Source organism: Cricetulus griseus, chromosome 3 (assembly GCF_003668045.3).
Source record: "Cricetulus griseus strain 17A/GY chromosome 3, alternate assembly CriGri-PICRH-1.0, whole genome shotgun sequence".
NCBI classification, from domain to species: Eukaryota; Metazoa; Chordata; class Mammalia; order Rodentia; family Cricetidae; genus Cricetulus; species Cricetulus griseus.
Window position 1 is genome coordinate 129,568,008 of NC_048596.1, and position 19,880 is coordinate 129,587,887.

Genomic DNA, 19,880 nt, shown 5'->3' on the forward strand with positions numbered 1-19,880 from the left:
TTATCAGGGGAGGGCATTTAAGGTAGTCTCCCTACTGTTGCTTAGATTGTTAGTTGGTGTCATCCTTGTAGATCTCTGGACATTTCCCTAGTGCCTAATTTCTCATTATACCTATAATGGCTCCCTCTATTATGGTATCTTTTATCTTGCTCTCCTCTATTCTTCCCCTACTCAACCTTCCTGCTCCCTCATGTCCTCCTCACCCCTCTTCTTCTCCTCTTCTCATTCTCCTAGCTCCTTCTGCCCTTCCCCCATGATCCCAATTTGCTCAGGAGATCTTGTCCCTTTCCCCTTCTCTGGGGGACCATGTATGTCTCTCTTAGGGTCCTCTTTGTTTCCTAACTTCTCTGGCGGTGTGGATTGTAGGCTGGTAATCCTTTGCTCTATATCTAAAATCCATATATGAGTGAGTACATACCATGTTTGTCTTTTTGTGACTGGATTACCTCACTCAGGATGGTTTCTTCTACTTCTATCCATTTGCCTGCGAATTTGAAGCTTCTATTTTTTTTTTCCACTGAGTAGTAAGTACTCCATTGTGTAAATGTACCACATTTCCTCTATCCATTCTTCAGTTGAAGGGCATCTAGGTTGCTTCCAGGTTCTGGCTATTACAAATAATGCTGCAATGAACATAGTGGAACAGATGTCCTCGTTGTATGAATGTGTTGGGTATATGCCTAAGAGAGGAATTGCTGGATCTTGTGGTACACTGATTCCCATTACCCTGAGGAGTCACCATACTGATTTCCAAAGTGTCTGTACGAATTGGCACTCCCACCAGCAGTGGAGGAGTGTTCCCCTTTCTCCACATCCTCTCCAGCATAAACTGTCATTGATTTTTTTTTTATTATTTTAGCCATTCTGACAGGAGTAAGATGGTATCTCAGAGTTGTTTTGATTTGCATTTCCCTGATGGTTAAGGATGCTGAGTACTTTTTAATGTTTCTTTCAGCCATTTTATATTCCTTTATTGAAATTCTCTATTTAGTTCTGTACCCCACTTTTTAATTGGATTGTTTGGTGTTTTGGTGACTAGCTTCTTGATTTCTTTGTAAGTTTTAGATATCAGCCCTCTGTCAGATATGGGGTTGGTGAATATCTTTTCCCATTCTGTGGGCTGCTGCTTTGTCTTGTTGACTGTGTCCTTTGCCTTACAGGAGCTTCTCAGTTTCAGGAGGTCCCATTTATTAATTGTTGATCTCAGTGTCTGTGCTACTGGTATTATGTTCAGGAAGCGGTCTCCTGTACCAATTCATTCAATGGGTACTTACCACTTTCTCTTCTAATAGGTTCAGTGTGGCTGGATTTATGTTGAAGTCTTTGATCCATTTGGGCTTAATTTTCATGCATGGCGATAGACATGGATCTATCTGCAGTCTTCTACATTGCAGCATCCAGTTATGACAGCACCATTTGTTGAATATCCTTTCTTTATTCCATTGCATAACTTTAGCTGGTGTTCATAAATCAGGTGTTCATAGGTATGTGGGTTAAGATCAGGGTTTTCAATTCTATTCCATTGGTCTACCTGTCTATTTTTGTGCCAATACCAAGCTGTTTTCAGGACTATAGCTCTGTAATAGAGCTTAAAGTCAGGGATGGTGATGCCTCCAGAAGTTCCTTTATTGTGCAGGGTTGTTTCGGCTATCCTGGGTCTTTTGTTTCTCCATATAAAGTTGAGTATTGTTCTTTCAAGGTCTGTGAAGAATTGTGCTGGGATTTTGATGGGGATTGCATTGAATCTGTAGATTGCTTTTGGCAAGATTGCCATTTTTACTAGGTTGATCCTACCTATGCAAGAGCATGGGAGATCTTTCCATTTTCTGGTATCTTCTTTAGTTTCTTTCTTTAAAGACTCAAAGTTCTTGCTATACAGGTCTTTCACTTGTTTGGTCAGTGTTACCCCAAGATATTTTGTGTTGTTGTTTCTCTGATTTCTTTCTCAGCCCATTTATTGTCTGTATATAATAGGACTACTGATTTTTTGAGTTAATCTTGTATCCTGCCACTTTGCAGAAGGTGTTTATCAGCTGTAGGAGAGCCCTGATAGAGTTTTTCAGGTTACTTATGTAAACTACCATATCATCTGCAAACAGTGAAACTTTGACTTCCTCCTTTCCAATTTGTATCCTCTTGATCTCCTTTTGTTGTCTTATTGCTCCAGCTAGAATGTCAAGTACAATATTGAAGAGATATAAAGAGAGTGGACAGCCTTGTCTTGTTCCTGATTTTAGAGGAATCACATTGAGTTTCTCAGTTTGATGTTGGCTGTTGGTTTACTGTATATTGTTTTTATTATATTCAGGTATGTCCTTGTTATCCCTGATCTCTCCAGGATCTTTAACATAAAGGAGTGTTGGATTTTGTCAAAGGCTTTTTCAGCATCTAGTGAGATGATAATATGGCTTTTCTTTTGCAGTTTGTTTATATGGTGGATTACATTGATAGATTTTCATATGTTGAACCAACCCTGCATCCCAGGGATGAAACCTACTTGATCATAGTAGATGGTTTTTCTGATAGGTTCTTGGATTCGGTTTGCCAGTATTTTATTGAGTATTTTTGCATCAATGTTCATGAGGGATATTGGTCTGTAGTTCTCTTTCTTGTGTCTTTGTATAGCTTGGGTACTAAGGTAATTGTAGCCTCGTAAAAAGAGTTTGACAATGAACCTTCTGCTTCTATTGTGTGGAACAATTTGAGGAGTATTGGTATTAGCTCTTCTTTGAATTTCTGGTAGAATTCTTCACTGAAGCCATCTGGCCCTGGGCTTTTTTTGGTTGGGAGACTTTTGATGACTGCTTCTATTTCATTAGGGGTTATAGGCCTGTTTAAGTTGCTTATCTATTCTTGATTCAATTTTGGTAAGTGATATCTATCCAGAAAATTGTTCATTTCCTTTAAATTTTCAAATTTTGTGGAGTACAGGTTTTCAAAGTACGACCTGAAGATTCTCTGGATTTCTTCAGTGTCCTTGTTTTGTCCCCCTTTTCATTTCTGATTTTGCTAATTTGCATGTTCTCTCTCTCTGCTTTTTGGTTAGTTTGGATAAAGGTTTGTCTATCTTGTTGATTTTCTCGAAGAACCAACTCTTTGTTACATGATTCTTTGTTTTCTTTGTTTCCACTTTATTGTTTTCTGCCCTCAGTTTATTATTTCCTGGCAATTTGCTTCTATTTGTTCTAGAGCTTTCAGTTGTGCTGTCAATTCTCTGGTGTGACTATTCTCTAGTTTCTTTGTGTGAGCACTTAGAGCTATGAACTTTCCTATTAGTACTGCTTTCAAAGTGTCTCATAAGTTTGGGAATGTTGTGTCTTCATTTTCATTGAATTCTAGGAAGTCTTTAATTTCTTTATTTCTTCCTTAACCCAGGAATGGTGCAATTGCACATTGTTCAATTTCCATGAGTTTTCTGCAATTTGTATTGTTGAATTCTAACTTTAAAGCCTGGTGGTCTTATATGACACAGGGGATTATTCCAATTTTTTGTACCTGTTGAGGTTTGCTATGTTGCCAAGTATGTGGTCGATTAGAGACGGTTCCATGTGGTGCTGAAAAGAAGGTATATTCTTTTGTGTTTGGATGGAATGTTCTATAGATGTCTGTTAATCCCAGTTGGGTCATAACTTCTGGTAGTTCCTTTGTCTCTTTGTTAGGTTTCTGTCTGGTGATCCTGTCTAGTAGTGAGAGTGGGGTGTTGAAATATCCTACTAAAATTGTGTGAGGTCTTATGTGTGATTTGAGTTTTAATAATTTTTCCTTTATGGACGAGGGTGCCTTTGTATTTGGGGCATAGATGTTCAGAATTGAGACTTCTTCCTGATGGATTTTTCCTGTGGTAATTATGAAATGACCTTCTTCATCTCTTTTGATTGATTTTAGTTTGAATTCTAATTTGTTAGAATCTAGGATAGCTATACTAGCTTGTTTCTTGGGTTCATTTGCTTGGAAAAAATCTTATCCCAACACTTTACTCTGAGCTAATGTCTGTCTTTGAAATTGAGGTGTGCTTCTTGTATGCAGCAGAAGGATGGATTCTGTCTTCGTATCCATTCTGTTAGCCTGTGTCTTTTTATAGGTGAATTAAGACCATTAATATTGAGGGAAATTAAGAACCATTGAGTGTTAATTTTTGTTTGTTTTTGATTTGTTGGTGGTGGTGGTATTGTGTGTGGATTTACCCTGCTTTTTCGTTTTGGCTTTTGGTAAAGTGGGATTATCTATTGCCTATGTTTTTGTGAGTGTAGTCAATTTCCTTAGGTTGGAGTTTTCCTTCCAGTACTTTCTGTAGGGCTGGATTATTAGCTATGTATTGCTTAAATCTGGTTTTGTTGTGGAATATCTTGTTTTCTCCATCTATAGTGATTGAAAGTTTTGCTGGGTATAGTTGTCTGTGCTGGCATACGTGGTCTCTTAGTGTTGGTAGAATATCTACCCAGGACCTTCTGGCTTTCAGAGTTTCCATGGAGAAGTCAAGTGTAATTTTGGTAGGTTTGCCTTTATATGTTAGTTGACCTTTTTCCTTTGCTGCTCTTAATATTCTTTATTTATTCTGTATGTTTGGTGTTTTAATTATGTGATGAGGGGACTTTTTTGTGGTCCACTTTATTTGATGTTCTGTAGGCTTCTTGTACTTTCATTGGGATGTCTTTCTTTAGGTGGGGGAAGTTTTCTTCTATGATTTTGTTGAATATGTTTTCTGCACCTTTGAGTTGGGTTTCTACACCTTCTTCTTTACCTATTATTTTTAGGTTCGGCCTTTTCATGGTGTTCCATATTGCTTGGATATTTTGTGTTTGGGATTTGTTGGAGTTAAGATTTTCTTTGGTCAATGAATGTATTTCTGCTAGTGTACCTTCAACACCTGAGATTTCTCTTCCATCTCTGGTATTCTATTGGTTATGTTTGCATCTGTAGTTTCTGATCTTTTACCCATCTTTTCTAATTCCAGCATTCCCTCAGACTGTGTTATTATTATTATTATTATTATTATTATTATTATTATCATTATCATTATTATCATTATTATCTGTATCTTGGCTTTCAAACCTTGTACTGTTTGAATTGTTTCTTGCAATTTTTGGTTTGTCTTTTCTTCCATTTCTTTGAAGGATTTCCTCATTTCCTCTCTTAGGGTCTCTATCATCTTCATTAAGTTGTTTTTAAGGTCGTTCTCTTCTGCTTCATCTGTTTTGAGATGTTCAGGTCTTGCTGATGTAGAGCCCTTAGACTCTGGTGGTGTCATACTGGTTTTTCTGTTGTTGAATGTGTTCTTATATTGTCATCTTCCCATGTCTTCTTCCAGTGGGTGCAGGTGTCTCTTTCTCTCCTGGTGTGTACAGGTCCAAGGTTCTCTTCGGGTGGGTGCAAGAGGGTCCAATACTCTGATGGGTCTCATGGTGGGTGCAGGCATGTCTGAGGCACTCCCTCTCCAGGTGGGTGGGAGTTGGATTAGCACAGCGATGTCAGCAGACTCATGGTTGCTTTGTCCTTGGGGAGCAAGTCGATTTGCTTGCAGTCCCCAGGACAGGAGTTCCCAGAGTGGGCAGGTGGAGGTTGGGCCCAAGGCAGTGACAGAAGCTCACCTCTGCCCTGAGTGGGGGAGGGAGTAGCCCAGCGATCTCAGCAGACTCATGGTTGCTTGGTCCTCAGGGGCCGAGTCAACCTGCCTGCAGACCCTAGGATAGAGGTTCCCTACATCCTTTAAAAAAAACAAAATGCTAATGAAATGGTCGTTTCCATAAGTATTTTGGTCTACATAAATAGCCTAGACTATCATTCAGATGCTGAGATTCAAGAACTTGCATTGTCCCCACTGTTCTGTTGGAACCTCCAGCTCGCTCATGCTTGACCGGGAAAGTCCCATCCCAGTCTCTCTCTCTCTCTCTCTCTCTCTCTCTCTCTCTCTCTCTCTCTCCTCTCTCTCTCTCTCTCCTCTCACTCTCTCTCTCTCTCCTCTCTTCCTCTCTCTCCTCTCCTCTCCTCTCCTCTCCTCTCCTCTCTTCTCTCTCTCCTCTCTCTCTCCTCTCTCCTCTCTCTCTCTCCTCTCTCAGCCCTGTCCTCATCCTCTCAGAGCATCTCTGAACAAAGGGAAGGCATAAAAACCCAGTTCCACATTCTTAGTGGCTATGGCAGCTTCTCCCCCGAAGTTGCCAGCAGCTCAAGTCCCCACCCAAGCATTCCAGCTTTTGACCACACTTGGGCACAAATCCAGCTTATGGTGGACATGTCATCACCCCTCACCTACAACCTCTATAACCTCCCTGCTTTAGTTCAGGTGTGGGGCTTCTCTGGCCTCCATCTCTGGGGCTTGAGAACTCACTTGGGAGTAGCTTTGCTCAAATAAACCTGTTCTTTACCTTTTCAATTGGGCTTGATCTGGCTTACCATGTTGGCGGAGAAAACAATTACCAACTACCTGTAGGATTCCAGCAACACTAACAACTGATAATTCTGTAAAGCTTGATGCTTCCCATCTTTATCTCGCATGGCTTTTATTACTACTTTGTACTTTCAGTGGGCAGACAGTGTTATCCTATTTTATTAATGCTACTCCTATTTTATGAATGGGGGAAAATGAAGCCAAGAGAAGCTAAATTATTTGTATAATATCAGAGGGCCAAAACCAGGACTCAAATTATTTCATAATTTGGTGAAATTCTATATCTTATTGGCTTGCACTCAATATTTGTTATTTTGGACCCATGACCCTAATGTTAAACTTTGAAATATGTTTCTCTCTTTCTGTTTTCATGATAAAAAGTGGTTTGCTTCATGCTGCCTCTTAATACTGTTTCCTTACAACAAAACACACACACACACACATACATATTCATATATACATATGTATATACATGCATACATACATACATACTCAACACATAGTGTTCATAGGTTGGATCTAACACAATTTTTTTCAAGACAGGATTTCTCTGTGTAGCTCTGACTGTCCTGGAACTCACTCTGTAGACCGGGATGGCCTCAAACTCACAGAGATCTGCCAGCCCCTGCCTCCCTCCCAAGTGCTGGGATTAACGGGGTGTGCCACCACCGCCTGGCTATGAATTTTTTTTTTACTAATATATTTTTGTTAGAATTGAGCCATTATTTCAATATTAGAAAGGTCCCAAGCAAATAAAAATAGAACTGCTATATGGCCCAGCTGCATAACTCCTAGGCAGAAATATACCCAAAGGACTCTACATCCATGCACATCCATGTTTACTGTTGCTCTTGTCACAACAGCAAGGATTATAAATAGGATCAGCCTAGATGTCTATCAAAAAATGAATGGATAATGAAAAGGTAGTGCGTATACACAGTGGAATGTTATTCATCCACTAACAAAATTGAAATTATGAAACTTGGCAGGAAAATGGGTGGAACTGGAAAATATGTTATTCACTGGGGTAACCCAGGCTAAGAAAGACAAATATTACATGTTCCTCCTGTATGTGGATCCTAGCCTTGGGACTGTTAAATATCTACATCTAGGAGGAAGTGGGTAAAGCCAGGAAACCAGAAGTTGCCCAAGAGGTGGGGGGGAGAAGAATTGTTGATGGGGAGAGGTGGGGAGGGTGATAGAACACATGTAACATGAAAGTAGAAACTGGGGAACTGGGGGTGGGAGGGCACCTGGTTAGGGGGGTGGGGAGTGATGGGAGTGAAATGGAGAATCAATTAAACCCAAGCATGCATAAAAAATGATATGAGGAAACCTGTTGATTTGTAAGCTAACTGAAACAAACAAGCAAATAGGAATTTCAAATAGAAAGGTCTAGGTTACCCAGGTTTCTGTCTTCTTGGAAAACTGAGAACATCTGTCAATATTAGATGCAGGCAATAATCAGCCAGGGAAAAACGGTAGCTGTCCCTACAGGCCAGGGAATGCTCTAGTTAACCAGGGACCTCAGCTCCCAGTTGGCTCCTGGGCATTGCGGAGTGGTCACCATCTGTCATTGCCCCTGTGTTGTTGTTTTTCTGCTTGAGTAGTAGAAGGTTTCCGTGGTGTCTGTCTCTCTCTTTTGAAGTGAGAGAGATATAGCAGACATAGTGGTGTGGTTTTCCTGGCCCATGTCAATCAGTCCCCAAATTTCATCTAAGGCATTGGTGGCTATGGGACACTGCTATTTCACACATCACCTGTGACTTTCCATTACCTGTAGTCTGTATTCTAACCTCAGAGATGTTTAACTGCCAAAGTAAACATGTGTTTCTGAATGACAGAAGCCATGCTACCTGTCTGACTTTTGGAAGATCTGAATTAGTGACTTTGTTTTAAATACACATTTTCAGTGTGTCTTGGGCCTTGTAGGAACACCATTAGTTTAAAGACCTCTTCTTCAGTTCACTTACTTTGAGCTACACGCTTGTCATCAGCTGCTTTTCTTTTCTTTGTAACAGCCATAGCTGGGGCTTAAGATTTCGTTAGAAATCAGCCCAGGCCCCATACACCACCTTCTCCCTGCCAGCCTTGAGCTCAGCTTCACAGGCCTTTCTCAGTCTGCACTCGCAACTGCCAGTCAGACTCACCTAATCAATGGATGCTACTCCTTCTTTCAGACCTGCCTAGTAGAGTGCTGAAATACATGATAGGCCTCAGATCCCAGTGAGAAGGGGCCTGAAGTGGATTTCAGTCTTCCAGTTCCTAGGGGTGATGTTAAAATATTTAATAACTGGAAGATCAGGGGATCCACTCATCTGTATAGCTGGCAATTATGCAAGGACAGGATTTGGAAGATTCCCAATATTCCTGCTGGTAACTTTTTGGTGTTGGCTTGTGGGAAGGTGTAGGAGCCTAAGGGAAGAGGGCAAGCACCTCAGTGCAATGGCTCTTAGGTGATAACCATCATGATTGATGGTGTCGGAGTGTATTAGTTTAAAAACCTGACCCAGATATAGGGTATTGGGGTATACCATGGAAAAACACAAAACACTGAGGTTAAATAATGAAACAGAAAATATGATCAACCCCTAAGAAATCCAGAGTAATAATTTAAAATATTTACATTAACTCAAATTCAGGCCCAGGTAGCTCCACTAGTGAATTCTACCAAGCCATAACAAAAAGCACCAAAACTGGCCTTACAAACAGTGGAGCCTTTTGAAAAGCGGGATATGAAGCCAGCCAGACAAACAGACACAGCAAATCAGTATCTTTCTGTAAGTGTATATTGAACCTCAGATGTAGTAACATAGATAAAGGACCGTATACTGTGGCCAAAATGTTTATTAAGAGAATGGAAAGTTGGGTTAACATATGATTGGGGCAGTGGTGGTGCACACCATTAATCCTAGCATTTAAGGGGACAGAGGCAGGCAGATCTCTGTGAATTCGAAGCCAGCCTGGTTTATGAAGTGAGTTCCAGGACAGCCAGGGCTACACAGAAAAACCTTGTCTCAAAAAACAAAACAAAACAAAACATGAGCTATGTACTATATTCACAGAGAAGAAAACCACTTCTTCATTGCAATAAGTAGGTTCAGGGAAAATTTTTTTTCTTATTCTTTTTTTCTTTTTAAATGTGGGTGATTATGTGTGTGAGGTTGTAGGGAGAAATCCTCATTAGAGGTACCGCTGTCCACGCCTTCTTGGGCATGGTCAAAGTTATGTAACAAAGGTTTAAGAAGCTGGCTAGGAAGCATTTCTGGGTCCATCCTGCTCAGGTACAAACCTGGTCACTGGCTCCCTTGCATGAGTACTTTCCCCCAATAAACTACCGTTTATCAACCTATCTCTGACTCCACTTTGTAGCCATCTATATGAGGTACGTGTTTAAGTACGTGTTTGTGTGAATGTGTGTGCATATGTGTGCTTGTGCATATGGAGGGCAGAGACTGATGTACCATGTCTTCCTGAATCAATTTCCACCTTATTTTTTGAAACAAGATCTCTCCTGAACTTCAAACTTGATTGGCTAGAACAATTGACCAGTGACTGAAGGATACATTTGCCTCCCCTTCTCCAGCTCTGGGAATATACAGAGAGCTACCACGGCTGGCCTTTTACATGTGTGCTGGGGATCCAAAATCAGGGCATCATGCTTGCATGTGGTACCTTGCCAACCCAGCCAGTTTCTCTCTGTCTCTTTGCACCCCTCCCGGCTAGGTCCAGAATCTTATTATGTAGTCCAGTCTGGCCTCGACCATTCTCCTGCTCATATCTCCCACATACTGAGACTATGATGGGGGATGTCCTTCTGTATATATATCTGTGAATATATGTTTCTCTTATTGGTTGATGAATAAAGCTGTTTCAGCCAATGGACAGACAGGATTTAGGCAGGTGGGGAATCCAAACAGGGACAGAGAAAGGTAGTAGGCAGAGTCAGGGAGATGCCATGTAGCTGCCAAGGAAGCAAGAGACCCAGGCATAACTGGTAAGCCAAGATCACATGGAGATAAATGGATTAATAGAAATGGGTTAATAATTAAGAAAGAGAAAGAGCTTGCCAATAAGAAGCCTGAGCCATCAGCCAAACAGTTTATAATTAATATTATCCCCTGTGTGTTTATTTGGGACTGAAGGGCTGTGGGACCCGGCAGGACAGAAACTTCTGTCAACAGATATTTGCCTTCATGCCTGACAAGCTAATATGGTGAGTATCTGAATACTTTCCTCTTCTGACAGGAAACAAGAAAGGGATGTTTTCTCTTAACACCTGTATTCAAGATTGTATTCTGATCGTAGTAACTAGGCAAGACAATTAAAGGCATGCAGATTGGAAAGGAAGAAACAACTTTATTATGGTGTGACCCTGTATGCAGAAGATAAGGAATCCAGGGACAATGAATAAGAAAACTCCTACTAGCCTTGTTAAACATGTTCAGTAAGTTCAAAGGCTACACAGAAATAAGCTACATTCCTTCTCTCTCCCATTGTTTCTATTCTTACCTTTTGTTGTATATATTTGTTCAAAAGCAAGTAACTACACAGCCCTGGTTGGCCTGGAATGAAACTCTGTCAAGCAGGTTGGGCTTAAATTTGTATTGATCCTCAGATCTGCCTTCCAAGTGCTGGATTGCCTGTAAGCACCTCCACGCCACTGGCGTGTTTGTTTCTCTCTCCCTCCTCACCTCCATCTTATATGAGCAGTTCTATGTGCTCCTGGAGGCCAGAGGTAAGCCTCAGGTGTCATTCCTCTGAGTTATCCACCTTGTTTTTCATTGTTGTTTGTCTTGGGACATGGTCTCTCACTGGGACCTGAGCTGTGCCTCAGGTTCCTGAGTGCTAGGACTTCAAAGATTATATTTATATATGCTAACGACATATAACCTGAAAATGAAATTAAGGAAATGTGGGCTATTAACAATAAAAAAAATACAAAACAGAAACAAACAAAAACCACCTTATGAATAAATGTAATGAAGTAAGAATACTATGGTTTGAATCTGAAATGATGCCCATGGGTTCATATTCGAATGCTAGGTCCCCAGGCTATTTTGAAGACTGTGGAGCTTTTAGAAGGTGGGTGTGGTATGAGTGGTGAAAACAGGCCACCAAGGGGTGGGCTTTAAGGCTATAACCACCCTGGATTCCAGCCTGTTTTCTCTGCTTCCTATCTGCTGCCATATGAGGAGTCCCTTCATGTTCCTACAGTGGACTGAAACCATGAACCCAGCGGGCAAACCTCTTTGGTCTTTTAAGCAATTTCTGTCAGGTATTTAATTATTGCTATGTGAAAGTAACTAATTTTCAGACATGCGCTGAAAATTAAGGAAATTAAAGAAAGCTTAGCTATATGGAGAAACACTCCACATTCATGGATGAGAGGCTTCACAGTGTTCTCACTGATCTGTAGATTCAAAATAATTCCTATCAAAATATTAGTGGTCTTTTTTCCTTGCGGAAACTGAAGATTTTGTACTTAAGTTCATATGGAAGTGCAAGAAACTCAAACTAGATTAAACAATCTCTAAAAAAGAGAAATCTAGGTAATTCATACTTGAAAATTTAAAAGTTAGTATTAATATAAAAACTATAAAAAGCCAGCCAGAAGCCAGGTGTGGTGGCACACGCCTTTAATCCCAGCACGTGGGAGTCAGAGGCAGGCGAATCTGTGAGTTCAAGGCCATCCTGGTCCTCAGAGTGAGTTCTGCGGGACATTCAGAGATACGCAGAGAAACCTTGTCTCCAAAACAGAAGCTGGCCAGGTATGGTAGCAAAGATCTGTAATAGCAAAACTTAGGAAGGTAAATCAGGAGGACCAGGAGTTTACACTTAGCCTGGACTACACAGAAACAAAGCAAAACAAAACAAAAACAACAAAACAAGAGACCCTAACCAATGCATGGTAATCAAACACTGTTGTAGAGGGAAAATGCCAGTTCTGCATCCTCAAGCTGTCATGACCAGCATGGTGACTACAGAAAACAATGTCCTAGATCCTTGACATCAGGTAAACATAGTAATTATGCCAGATGGTTATGTGAGTCGGCTTGATTGTGGTAATCACCATATAAGCTGCAGGTGTATCAAAACAGCTTTTGAGGAAGTCATCGACAAACACACCAAACTGGATGGGGACAAGCCTATGAGGCCTCAGGACTGCACAAAGTACTGCACAGGCAACTGAGGAAAGCTGGGAGCCAGAGAGGAAGGGCATACCAATTAGTAGTCCAGGACCAAAGAGTCAGCCCTGAAAATGTACAAGCATTATATGGATGCAACAGGTTATTTTTAGGAATATATATATATATATATATATATATATATATATATATGTAATTTACATATGCATATGGAGGAGAGCAGTAAGGGTTGTGCGGGAGGGTTTTGAGGGAAGAAAGGCAAGGAAGAAATATTGTGATTAAAATACAATCTCAAACTCAAAAATAAAGAACAAAAAGTTCTTTAAAAAATCACCTTGTACAACATGTGGTGTTTAGTTTTTAGTTTAGATGTACAATTTTAGTTTGTCCAACATAGCTCAGTTGAAGCAGGGATAAAGCATAGCAAACTGGCATGGCACTGGCATAAGGCCAAGAAAAGACTTCCAAAGTTAACCCTGACTTACATGACTTACATGGTCACCCTTTTTTTTTTTTTTTTTTTGCCAGTGTCAGTGATCAAACTGAGAGACTTGTGTATTCCCCGATCCCCTAAAGATGCCAAGATATTTCAATGGCAGAAAGAACAGTCTTTTCAATAAATGATGCTAAAACTGGAGAGGCACATGCAAAGAAGGACGATGAACTTCACACCATACATAAAAAATTAACCCCAAGTATAGCAGAGACCTAAACCTGAGAGCTAAAACTACAAAACTCCGACCAAACACTGGAATAAATGGTCATGAGCTTGGGTTCCCTGGATACAACTCTAAAGTACAAGTGAGAGAAGGAAAGACAGATTAGCTGGACATCATCAACACTGACATCTTTCCTTTTCTCTCTCTCTCTTTTTATTCCGTTTTTTTTTTTTTTTTTTTTTTTTTTTTTTTTTGAGACAGGGTTTTTGTGGCTTTGAAGGCTGTCCTGGAACTAGCTCTTGTAGACCAGACTGGTCTTGAACTCACAGAGATCTGCCTGCCTCTGCCTCCTGAGTGCTGGGATTAAAGGCGTGTGCCACCACCACCCAGCTTTTTAAATTTCTTTTTCTTTTCTTTTTTTAACATTGACATCTTGATGCTTCAGAGTTAAATGCTAAATTTAAAGTATGAGGGAATATGTAAAGAGTATTTACAATTCAATGACAATATGACCACCCAATTGAAAATTAGGTCAGATATTTGAATAGAAACTTTTTTAAACAAGGAAAATAAATGGATAGCTAAAAAGCATATATGGTTAATCCCATTAACCATTATCAAAATCACAAGGAGCTACTCATTCACAGTCACCAAATTTTGAGAACAATAACAAACCTGAACATAAGAAGCGGTGGTAAGGACATGGAGAAGCCAGAAAGCTCACACACTCCTGGTGAGAATGTGAAGTAGTGTGGTTGTCTTGGAAAACAGCTGTGATACTTCCTCCAAAAGTTAGGCACAGAGTTACTATGTGACTCACAGCACGCATCTACTTGTAGGAAAATACAACACAGCTGAAGAATATATCTACACAAAAGCTTAAACACATCCTCCTAGAAGAGTTGGTCGTAACAGCTAAATATTTCAAGTATTCCAAGTGTCTGTGAACTCCAAAATGGATAAACGGATTGTGGCATCACCACAATCATGGAGAATCTTGGCTAACACAGATCTTGGAATGGATATATATATATATATATATATATATATATATATATATATATATATCCGATGACCCATTGGACCTTAAAGTTACAAATTGCATTGTAGATGAAATTTCATGTCTTTTATGTCAATCCCTTTCTCTGGGATAGAGCCATCATCACATTCCTTGTGGAATTGGAGTTTGTTCTTAGAAACATAATTCGCTAAAAATATTATCTATAAATTTTAACACAAGATCCAAATAGTAGAAACACTGCTATAGTAATTAAACCCCTACTTGCGAATTGAACATAGGGCCTCATGCATGCTAGGCAATCTCTCTACCACTGAATAACATTTCTAGCCCTTAAAATTGCATTTAGTTTAAAAGTCAAATTCACCGCATAAGTATCCTTCCATTATTTTTCTTGATATTGTTCATAAGGATTGCCAAAATCCTCAGGGGAAAAGCTGTTTAAAGGATGGAGCAGGTGGTGGGAATGTCCATTCTATGGAGATAAAGGCTTCTTCGGACATCAACAGGAATCATGGAGACGCTGAGAAAGATTGGAATGGATATAGGAGCGTTTTTCACTGTTACTGCCCAAAAGTGGCACAAGTCACTTTTATATTGTCACATTTCTTTTGCTTCTCTAACATCCTGAGGTCTGTGCTATTTAAGGGACTTAAGTAGATAATGCTTGCTGGGTATTGGACATGGCCCGTGAGAAGGCAACCTTGTGTCAGAGCTGTTTCTAAGCTAGAGATTCCCCCTTCTCTCCTTTCTAGTTTGGAATCAGTGATGGGTTAGCTTCCTATAGAGACACCTGTAAACTGGGTCTGTTGAACTGCAAGAGCAAGTCATGGAAGCAGCATGGGTGCCCTGAAAAGAACCAGCCAATGAAGAAAAGGTATGCAACAGTTTTATTCAGATATAAAGAATGAAATTATGCCATCTGCAGGGAAATGGATGGGACCGAAGAGCATGTTAAGAGAAAGAAGCCAGTCTCACAAAGGCAAATACAGCATGTTTCCTCTCCTGTGTAGAAAGTAGGAGAGAAAGGGGCATGAAAATAAACAGGGAAATTGGATATATGGAAGGATAAAGGGGATGGAGGAGGAAATAAAATTAAAGTGATGAAAACGTTCAAAGCATATTATTTGCCTCTATGGAGATGTAAGGGAACTCCTTGTTTTAAACATTTTTTTTTCTAACTAAGAAAAAGGAGCTACTGTTGGATATCTTAGGATATGTGAGTTTCAGATTCTTTGAGTAAGTTTTGGTGCAAGGCTGAAGATAATGTCCTGAAGCACTTCACTCTTTTGCAGGAGATGGCCCTTCATCTGAGCAGAAGTTCTAGGGTACCACAACAGCTTAACGAGCATACGGAGAACAGAGTTTTGTCCCAGACATAGCTCAAGTGACACTTCCTGTAGTGGCTTTTTGTGGTTTTTGGATGTGGGGTAGAGATTCCTTTAGATCAGTTAAGTATAAACATGAAAAACACATTCAAGGAAAGAATAAATCAAGTGGGAATAAAAATCACCTTTACTGTCCTAATTCTGCCACAACCACCACACCTGAAAATATACATTCATGGTGCCAAGTTAAAATTGCTCAATGCTTTTCAAAGGCCACAAGGAAATGTATCAGGATTTACGTAAATCAATAAGGGTAAAGAAAGATACTTATGTGAAATATCTCAAGACACCTGGAGGCAGACCTCTATGCCAGTTTATTGTTGAGCTCTGGCCTTTGCCTTGGTGCAATCAAGCTGCAACACCAGTTTTCATACTGAAAATCTACAAGTCAACTCAACTCTACTAGTGACTGGCTCTTCGTGTAACTTCCTGCTCTTTTTACAAAATAAAGCATTGTTGGCACTTTGATGGAGGCTCTCAATGAACCTCCTGCTGCAGTCACAGCCAGCTCTGCCCAGGCTGCAGCCCTACTGTGGGGTGCCACTTCCCTTCTTCCCTCCCTAGTGAACATTCGAGAACAGGTACTAACACCTTGATGATCTCCCTGAAGCTCCTAGCATCTGTCATGGTCACTGCACATTGAAAGTAGGTGGACTCTTTCACTGAAAATCTCTGAGCCCCATTTGCCCAGAGCCTTGGTATGATCTTCTGTAGTTTTATTGTTTTATGTCCTTATAGCGAACTAAGAGTGTTAATGCAAGAAACAGTTATTCTAATATATTCCTGAAGTTTATAACATTAATTAAATATCTTTACTGAAAATATAAACACCATATTTCTTTCTGGGGAGAATTCATCTGCTTGCTGATGCTGTTGCATGTACCAAATTATGTTTGGCTTGGTCATAGGCAAATCCATCCCTCAGTTTCCCACTTTGCAAATATTTGCCTTGTTGGGAGCCATACAGCTTGGCATGAACCTTTAGGCCAAACTTGGCAGGCCACACAGTTATAGAACTGTGTTTTGATTATAAATGGCTTCTGGAAGCATGAGCACCCAGAAAGAACAACATGATCCAGATGTCAATCCTTTGTTCCAACCACAGGCCCACTTACCTAAGCAACCCTCCCTCACCCCACCACTTACCTAGGTAACCCTCCCTCACCCTACCACCCATGAACTTTTCACCCTGCCAACATCCTCCTTCTATAGTTTTCTAACATCCTGCTTGAACTAACACCTGGCTCTTGGCTTCTTCTCCCCCTCCCCTTTACCCCACTATACTGACTATATAAGCTAGCCTGGGAAAAATAAAATTTGCCACTTGAACAGAATCCTGTCTTGTGGTCATTCTCTTGCATCTCTTGTCTCCATTTCCCTCCCTGGATATCTTGCCCTAGGTTGTCGTCCCGAGGGTTGGGACAACATTGCCCAATTTGAGTCAATTGTGATTTTTCTCCTCTAAATAGATGCCTTATTTATTTCATCTGTTATAATGCACAGACACAAATACACATTTAAAAATTACAATATAAAATGACTAAATCCACATTAAAGCAACGATAGCAGCAAAGCACATTTTCTTGAAGGAAAAATAATCTACAATTAATCTTGTTTACCTTGCAAAACTCCACTGATAACCTGGGGATCGTGTTTCCAACTTCATTCTAAAGAGAAAAGGACTCTGAAAACTCCTCTTCCTGCCCCCTCAGATGGCGACAGTGTTTACTCTCGACGTTCCCTTAAAACTAGCAAAACAACAAAGCAAGAGCAACCTGAAAAGTTTCTTTAACTCTCAGTATCTCCAACTTTGTTGTAAATTCCTTTGTCGGTTTACCCAGTCCGATGGAGAGAAACTCCGTTTCCTTTCCACAGTTCCCTTGATCGTCTGCTTTGCCAGTCTTGCCTCTCTGGATCAGTCTGGTGATTCTACAGCCTGATAACCATAAACAAGTCTGAATAGAGCAGTTTCATCCTAAACACAACAGCCTTTTTCCATAAAGCAACCCTGTCTGCCTCAAAACTCCAGGCCAAAGAATGAATGATAGAGCCTTCACCAATAGGGAGTGGAGAAGAGAATTTTGTCAAACTGTGTAACCCAATCCTTGGGAGCCAGAGGTGGGAATTTTAGATCGCGTTGCAGCTTTTCCTTGGAACTTTCTTAAAGTGATATCGCTGACTTGCTGAAGTTAAAAGTTGACACGGGTTGTAAAAAACAAAACAAAACATCCTTTTAGAGTATCTCCTTCTGTTTTAAGTCCAGTAAAAATGTATAAATCGGTACTCCACAAACTGAGTGTACTTCTAAAAGTGATTATACATTATCAACATGGAAATTTTAACATCAATTTGGAGAAGTAAAAGCTATTTTAAAATGATTCATTTTTCACTAGCAACTTTTGGACCGTATGCCAAAAATATTTCTCTCTTAAAATGAAACACAAAAATTAAGAAGCTGATGTAACTTAAAAATGTTTTTCTTGGAGGCTGTGGCACTCTATGGGGCCTCTGGTAGTAGATCAGTATTTATCACTGGTGTAAGAAAGGACTTTGGGAGCCCATTCCACGAGGAGGAATGCTCTCTCAGCCTGGACATATGGGGGAGGGACTAGGCCTTGCCCAGGATGATATGACAGACTTTGGGGATTCCCTCATGGAGGGCCTTACCTTCCCTGGGGAGCAGAGGGAGGATGGGTTGACGGGCTGGTGGGGGGTGGGGGTAAGAGGGGAGGGAGGGGGAGAAGGGATTGACATGTAAAGCAGGCTTGTTTCTTTTTTTTTTTATTTTAAGCCCGTTTTAATAGAATAGTTACAGAATTTTAAATCTTTTTTATGTATTAAGGTATATTTTAATTAATCTGTGTTACAAATTTCACAAAGACAATAATTATACAATTATGTCACATTAAATACTCTAACTTCTTTGTTCTGCCACTTTTAGTACATAGTACTGGATGTTATTCTTGTCACATTTTCTATCTAGACAAATTCCATTCCTGTGTAACTGTTAGATGGGATACTCAAGGAGTCTTACACACAACTTGTTAATTTTTGTTTAAGAACAGGGAATTTGGCCATTACTAATTCACCTCACTGGTTTTAATGCTACATCTCATTCTGTCTTTTTGCATACATGTGACAGCTACTGGTACAATGTATGTAAAAAATCCTTTGTATGTAAAAATTAACTTTTTTTCCATTCATTTATTTAGTTCATAAATAAAGTCATGCACAATTATGATACAGAATACAGTATGTTCACAATGGCATGGCTAAATTAAACCAATTAACATGTTATATCACACATATTCATCATTTTTGTTTTGAGAACACTTAAAGTATACTATCTCACAACTTTTAAAATATAGCATATTGTTATCAACCATATTTATCATGCTCTCAGTAGACCTCAAGACATCACAGAGTCCATGCCTCTTGTCCAACTGCAGTTTTATATCCTTAAACCAATCATTTCCCCATTGTTAAAAGACCCACATTGAAGCCTAATAGCCACAATTCTGCTCTCTGTTCCCATAAGTTCATCATTTCTAGGTTACACATAAAATTGAAATTGTGTGACATTTGTCTTCCAGTGTGTCATTTATTTTTTTTTTGGCAAGCATATAACTTTACTACTTACTAAAGATGAAATCAAAATTGCATGCACAGGTGAGCACTCACTGAAACTTAGATTCATCACATATTTGAGTTTCAATTAGCATATATATATTTATATTTATATAAAAAGAGCAATAATGGCAATATGTTATGCATCAATAGCAGCAACAGCTTTTCCAGGTTCTGCAGTCCTTTGAACAAAATTGTAGAGACATCCAGCACATTCCATTTTAAAAAAACAAAGAACAAACAAAAACAAAAAACAAACAAGCAACAACAACAACAACAACAAAGTAAAAAACAGAATCCCAGAAAACAGCACAGATCTGTTACTCTTGTGGTACTTGGCACCATTTTTTTTTAAATTAGTTTCTCAGTCATCATCTGGGAGGAAACCATTCTGAGCAACATCATTAAAAACAGCTCTGATAAAGCATGGTCACTACTATGTATCATAAAGCAGGTCCACATATGAGTGAGTACATATCATGTTTGTCTTTTTGTGATTGGGTTACCTCGCTCAGAATGGTTTCTTCGAGTTCCATCCATTTTCCTGCAAATTTCAAGATTCCATTGTTTTTTTCTGCTGAGTAGTACTCCATTGTGTAAATGTACCACAATTTCTCTATCCACTCTTCGGTTGAGGGGCATCTAGGCTGCTTC

General features: G+C 39.8%; 1 protein-coding gene across 6 annotated transcripts in view; it reads right to left on the minus strand.

Annotated features, from left to right (window-relative positions):
* The window catches only part of Ttc23 (tetratricopeptide repeat domain 23), a 74,073-nt gene extending 56,429 nt beyond the window's left edge, over positions 1–17,644 (minus strand). For 2 of the 6 annotated variants that reach the window (XM_027408123.2, XM_027408122.2), the window contains exons 1-2: positions 17,219–17,644; positions 13,869–14,022 (exon numbers count right to left, since the gene is read on the minus strand). In XM_027408123.2, coding sequence (XP_027263924.1) covers positions 13,869–14,022 — 154 coding nt within the window. In that variant the 5' untranslated portion in view covers positions 17,219–17,644. The remainder of the gene's footprint in view (positions 1–13,868; positions 14,023–17,218) is intronic. The other 4 variants (XR_004769152.1, XM_027408124.2, XM_027408126.2 and 1 more) reach the window with 4 other exon arrangements.
* Positions 17,645–19,880: the final 2,236 nt, after the last annotated feature.